Source organism: Solanum dulcamara, chromosome 3 (genome assembly GCF_947179165.1).
Source record: "Solanum dulcamara chromosome 3, daSolDulc1.2, whole genome shotgun sequence".
NCBI lineage: Eukaryota > Viridiplantae > Streptophyta > Magnoliopsida > Solanales > Solanaceae > Solanum > Solanum dulcamara.
In genome coordinates this window covers 82,295,596-82,301,604 of record NC_077239.1, presented here as the reverse complement: position 1 = coordinate 82,301,604, position 6,009 = coordinate 82,295,596, and the positions used below count along the sequence as shown (strand labels likewise).

The following is a 6,009-nucleotide window of genomic DNA, read 5'->3' as shown; positions in this document are numbered from 1 at the left end:
ACCATAAAAATTACTTTTATATCCCTTATATTTTAACTAAATTCCCAAACAACCCTTTTTATTCTTTTAACCCTAAAATTCACATAATTTTCCTCATTTAAGCACTTTTATCCAAACACTTAACTGCTTATTTATAAAAATAACTTTCAGCACTTTAAAGTACTAAAAGCACTTCATACATAAAAGTTACTTTTTTTAAGCTCATCCAAACGGGCTCTATAATCTGAATGTGACTATTTTGGAACAATACCCTCTTAAGGTTTTACAAATATTTATTTTGTATAATTGCATTTCTCAACTGTTATTACAACTAGTCATATAATTTTTTTGTCTAATTACTTTTAGCAATAGAATTTAGTAATAACAACCTCAAAATATTTTGTAGGTGATGGAAGGCTACAGCTAAGCCAATTACAGTACTACTTTTCAAAATTGTCATATTCAGATCAGATTACTTGTTACCTCCCGTCATCACAAACACACGATAAATCTATCCACCGAGACAATTACTATTTCACAAGGCTTTCAATGTGGTCGTCATAGTCATCACTAGAGAATTTTTAAAAATCGTACCAATATTTTCAAGGTATAAAAGGCTTTTGTATAGAAGAAATTAGTACTCAAAGAACTAGATAATTTACCTTCACCAAACAGAAAAGAGAATACAGATGATAAAGGGGAAAAAAGTAACAAATGCAGATGGATAATGATTTCATCCATCTGTTATTTTTGCCCAATTACTCCAAAGCTCATAGAAAGTTCCCCAAAAGGATTTCAAACTGGAAAACATATTATGAATCTACAAAATGAACGAAATTGTTACTATAAGTACACAGAAATTTTGATACAACAGTATCTTCAGCCTCAAAATACTATGAATCTATTACATGCCTCAAAATACTTCTTCCCCTCGTCAGTCTTCCATGAGTACTGAATGACTGCTGGCTTCCATGAGCATCTCATTCTCCTTCACTCAAGATTGGTACGATGAGTGGTTTCAACTGGGCAAGGTACACAATCGCCCACCTATCCATAAAAACATAAAAAGAATATAAAAATATCTGAGTAATCTACTGATTATTAGATTTAGTTAAAATTCCATTGATATGTCACTCATGTTGGTTGAGTTTGTTTACTCAAAGCTCTTGTTTGTTATATCCAAACGCCGACACAAATAGGCAAACTAAAAGAACTTATGGTTCAACATTGGTCCAACCAGTCAGAGTAGCAACAACTCAACTAATATTTTGACGAAAAGGTGAAGAAGCAATATACAAATAATTTTAAAAATTTCTATTGGAAATGAAATTATTTCCAAGGCTAGCAAAGCATAACAAAGGGAAACTATGAAGTAGTATTCTCTCCTGCTGTAGGACAGCCAGAACTAGCAACATAGCCTTCCGGCAGAAGGAGAATTTTGGTGGCTTATGCAGAAAACTGACTAAAATTACACGATGTCCTTCTTTATCTTTTTTTCACAGGGTGGTTCTTTAATATTGCAGAATAGAAGAAAAACAGCTATAATGAACCTATAGAAACTGAGGTTGTGAACACCACAACATCTCTCTCTAAAATGAAGAAATTCAAAGTAAATCCTAGAAAAGAAAATCATCATGTATATCCTTTTACAGCGACAATGGTCAGCAGTCATCTATCCTAGAACTACCGAGCACATGGCTCAACTACGTATCCAGACAACTCTGTAAATGACTATATGTTCTTCATTGCAGCAGCATCCCGATAACCAAAAACAGATAAATCTAACAACCCTCTGCATATTTTATGCACACTCAGGCAATTTGGAGAGTGCAGACAATATATTAAACTACTAGTAAACCAAAATATGCACTAAGCTGAGAGCCTGACAGAGTAGTCTACATAACACATGTGATCCCTTTGAACATCAAAAGATTTAAGCCACACAATGCAATGTAGAAAATAATTCAGATTACGACTTAAATAGTTTCTCGTATCAGGTCAAACATGTGAACTGATACGTCAACATTCAAGGAATATGGCCATATGTACCATGTCTTGATCTTTTATTGACCCTGTGCATGCTAAAAGTGTGTTTTTCTTATTCATTTTTTCTTTTTTGTAGGTGGGGGTGTACGTGTATGTGAGAAAGAGAGAGACTCACATCATCCAACAGCACACTGTAGCAGTGATAATCAATGTCAGGTGTAACCTGCATCACCAAAGTTCAGTTAGAAATGTCGCAACAGAGCTCAAAGTTTCAGTTCCCAGAAAACTTGGAAGATGGCAGTAAATGTATAAGACAACTCATGGAAGAAGAAAAACCAAGCAAAAAATTCATAATTTGCATCAGATCTGTTTACTAAAACGTGTTTGGTTCTCTTAGTTATCTAAGTTAGCCCAATCATGAAATCCAGCATAAGTCAATTCAATCTTCAACTCTACAAGGACTATACAGATATTCATAACGCAGAGTGAGGATAGATGAATTTGAAACCCCTTTGATTTTACGATTTGTTCTCAAATGATTTCAAATATTTAACTCTACCAAGACTAAGCTTTACTGCTTTTAGTGTTATTCTTTTGTTTAAATTGCAATCTTAACGCTACGAAGGAGCTGAGGAGTGATTATAGTGGGAACATTTAAACAATTAAACTGATACTTCACTTACTGATGTTCAAGCAAATTATAAGTATACCAAAATCTGAGGAAGCAAATCACATAGCATTTTGAATTCAACTAATTTATAACTTAAAGTGGAGGGACCTCAAATTTAGAAATATCAAGGTGGGAAATCTTAAGACTGCACATTAGTGTAGAAAACCCTGCTATCTCATGAAAATTCAGTTTTGAAGGTTTATTCAATGTCACGATATTCAGAAAAGGGTATATGAAGTCGATACTCTGGCATTTTCTCTCATAAATACATCCCGGTTGTTTGTTATCTCAAGTCCTATTCAAAAATTCCCAGACTACTCCAAATCAGAGGTGATCAAAGAAATTGCAGCATAAATCATTCAACAATCTTGTGCTCAAATCATGAACAACGATGGATATAGACTGAAACAGGTGATATTTTCCAAATCTACCGAAGGCTTGGTTGGTATAGTTATCTAGTACCAACATAGGTGAAAGGATTCAAGTACTCGGCAGAATAATCAAGCTGGCTCAACACCACCATTATCCAAAGGTAAAAGAAATAATTTTTGATAGACTTCACTCACTAATCTAAGCAAGACATAACAAAGTCTAAGCACAAAACAAATAGACAACTTATGCAATATCAAGAAGCATGGAAAAGACCAACATGAGTTGTGGTGATATGGTTGGGATCCCTCCGCCCTTAACAAGAGATCTTGGTCCCGACACTGAATGGGAACCAACAACAACATACACAGTGAAATCCCACAAATGGAGTTTGAGTAGGGTAGAGTGTACGTAGACCTTACCACTACCGAGGTTGTTTTCGAAAGACCCTCAGCTTGAGATGGGAACCGGGAAAGAAACATGGAAAAGAAGTACAATAAGGGCCAGACTCTAATTCTATATATGATCATTAGATAAGTGAATAGCCATTAATTAGTTCAATCGAAACAAAAAGTTACTAACTTTAGCGAATTAGTATGATTTTCAAATACACTAACCAGACAGTTAAAGCTAGTTTAATCAGACAGTTCCAGAATAATCAACAGCAAAAGCCCCAAATAAATTGAACATACAAATTAGTGGAAGGTCCTCTGTTGCAGCAGATTCCGGCACCGAACGATGCAATAACTCCGACAACAACAAAAATTAAGGTTGTCACCAGAAACCCCATTTCCTTCCAATGTCAAAACTTTGATAAATTCTGCAACAACATTATGATTTGAAAATTGGTTAATATACTAAAAAGATTTAACTACAAAAATAAATAAATAAAATATTATTACCAAATCTGAATTTATTCAGAATTTCAGATTATTGGGTTTTGTAAAAATAGGAATGGAACTGTTCACTGTTGTTGGATGAAGGAGAAGCAGAAACGGTGATCTGAAAAATTATTGTAATAGTAGTATTTACATTTATAGAAATTAAATATTTTTAAAAGTGTTTGATATTTTATTTTTTGCTCAAAGGGTTTGATATTTTGTACGTAGTAAAAATTAATTTAACTAACCTAATAATAAAAGTAAATAGTATATGATATTTAACTAGCCAAACGTACAAAGTAAAAGTACATATATTTGATATTCATACATAGTAAAAAATTAATTTAACTAGCCAATAAAAATATTTATGATAAAAAGAAAACGGAGAATATCAATATTTCTTCTTTTCTTGTATAGAAAAAATGACTTAAGTATTAAACTTTGTTAAAAGATTCAAATTTACTTTATGTTAATACATAAGGTTTTTATTACAAAGAAAAATGTTAAATTTTCCTCAAACTATGCAAGATGGTTTAAATTTACTTTAAATTTTGAAAAAAGAGGTTATTATTCAAGCGCTAGCAGCAATGTTTTATTCAACGGCCAGAACCTTTAATTTAAATGCAATTGATCTTTGTTTTGAGTTTCATTTTTAGATAATTTTAGGCTTTCAAATATGAGGGAATGAATTTGAGCTTGAAAAATTGAAATCTTGCCACATCAATATATTTCAACTAAAAAAATTCAATTCCTTATTTTTTTATCTACAATTCTTATTTGTACATAATTCAAATTTTAAATAATTAAATTTCTACTCAAACTTTAATTTAGTCTTCAACAATAAAAAAAATTGAGAGACGAGCTTTTGAAAAATTGCATTATTAGAAAAAGAAAAAGAGATAGAGAAGGGGAAATAGGAAGGAAAAAAAAAAGACAACTTCCCTACTAATTTTGACATATTATATACATTTAATTTCCACACACTAATACCACCATGACACAATACAAATGTTTACTCCATACACTCATAAAAAACATCAACAAAAATAAAAGCAAAAATGACAATACAGATACCAACAAAAAATAATGGACTCTTTCATACTTAATCGCGGATCTCAAATTCGAGCTCTAGTTATAAAATTGTCTTAAGACTTTTTCCGCGCATACTTGAATTTAGTTGATCGATATCAAACGAAACAGAAAAAAAAAAGTTACATAAAAAGTCAATGAAAATTAGTTGCAACTACTAAAACCTAGATGATCCACCAGCTTGCGAAGTCATAGCAAGTTGAAATTGTTGAATAGAAATTGAGGGAAAAGAAAGTAAATCTGGTTCCTTTGAATTATCCCAGCCTTTGATCATTGGATTAATTTTGGTAGATCCATCCCATCCTATATGTGTTACATGCTTCACATCTGTTGGATACCCTATTTCCATCTCCATTTCTTCAATCTCTTCTTTGTACACTGAAAGACAAGAAAATATATAGTTGAATTATCAAGAGATTACTCAAAAATCATCTAATTCAAGTAACTTATTATACCATGAGTACAAAAAACTATAATACTTACCAAATAATTGATAGAAACCTTTGAAATTCCTTTTCAATGTGTGCACTCCTTGAGAAATTCGTTGTCTCACCAAAAAACCATTGATTTTCACTTTTGATGGACTATCTTCTCCTACTTGTCTTTCTTCACAAAATCACATCCAAATTATAAACTATAATGTCAACAATTAAATAATAAAAACAAGGATCGGAATTTTCATTAAGGCGAAAACAAAATATAATAAAGAGAATTCAAAATACATATAGACAACGTAAGAAAGAACCATACTTGTTGGGACCTGATTTAGTTCTGAATTCTTTGTGTTGGTATTGGCAACTGGAACACTTGATTCAGAAACACACCCTAAAGAGAATGGAAAAACTACAAACTTCTCCATGGATCTCTCCTTCATGCTTCCCTTATTTATTTATGTTGGAAGAAAAAACCAGTAATTAATAATAAAAAGAAGATAGAAATGATCACATGAGAGAAATGGAAAGAGTTGAAGAGATAAATGGAGTTTATATTAGGAGAGAGCAATTGGCTTAATAAAGAAGATAGAATGATTTTAGA

The 6,009-nt window shown here is 31.9% G+C and overlaps 2 protein-coding genes across 2 annotated transcripts; both read right to left on the bottom strand.

The window, feature by feature from the left end:
• Positions 1–687: 687 nt before the first annotated feature.
• LOC129883398 (V-type proton ATPase subunit e1-like) lies at positions 688–4,026 on the bottom strand. The gene is made up of 4 exons (XM_055958065.1): positions 3,907–4,026; positions 3,697–3,824; positions 2,141–2,188; positions 688–1,026 (listed from the first exon to the last, which is right to left on the bottom strand). Exons 2-4 carry the CDS (start codon positions 3,792–3,794, stop codon positions 960–962), a joined length of 213 nt encoding a protein of 70 aa, XP_055814040.1. The 5' UTR covers positions 3,795–3,824; positions 3,907–4,026; the 3' UTR covers positions 688–959.
• Positions 4,027–4,956: 930 nt separating this feature from the next.
• On the bottom strand, positions 4,957–6,002 carry LOC129881954 (CRIB domain-containing protein RIC4-like). The gene is made up of 3 exons (XM_055956067.1): positions 5,725–6,002; positions 5,458–5,580; positions 4,957–5,352 (listed from the first exon to the last, which is right to left on the bottom strand). The coding sequence occupies exons 1-3, from the start codon at positions 5,846–5,848 to the stop codon at positions 5,132–5,134; spliced, it is 468 nt and encodes a 155-aa protein (XP_055812042.1). The 5' UTR covers positions 5,849–6,002; the 3' UTR covers positions 4,957–5,131.
• Positions 6,003–6,009: the final 7 nt, after the last annotated feature.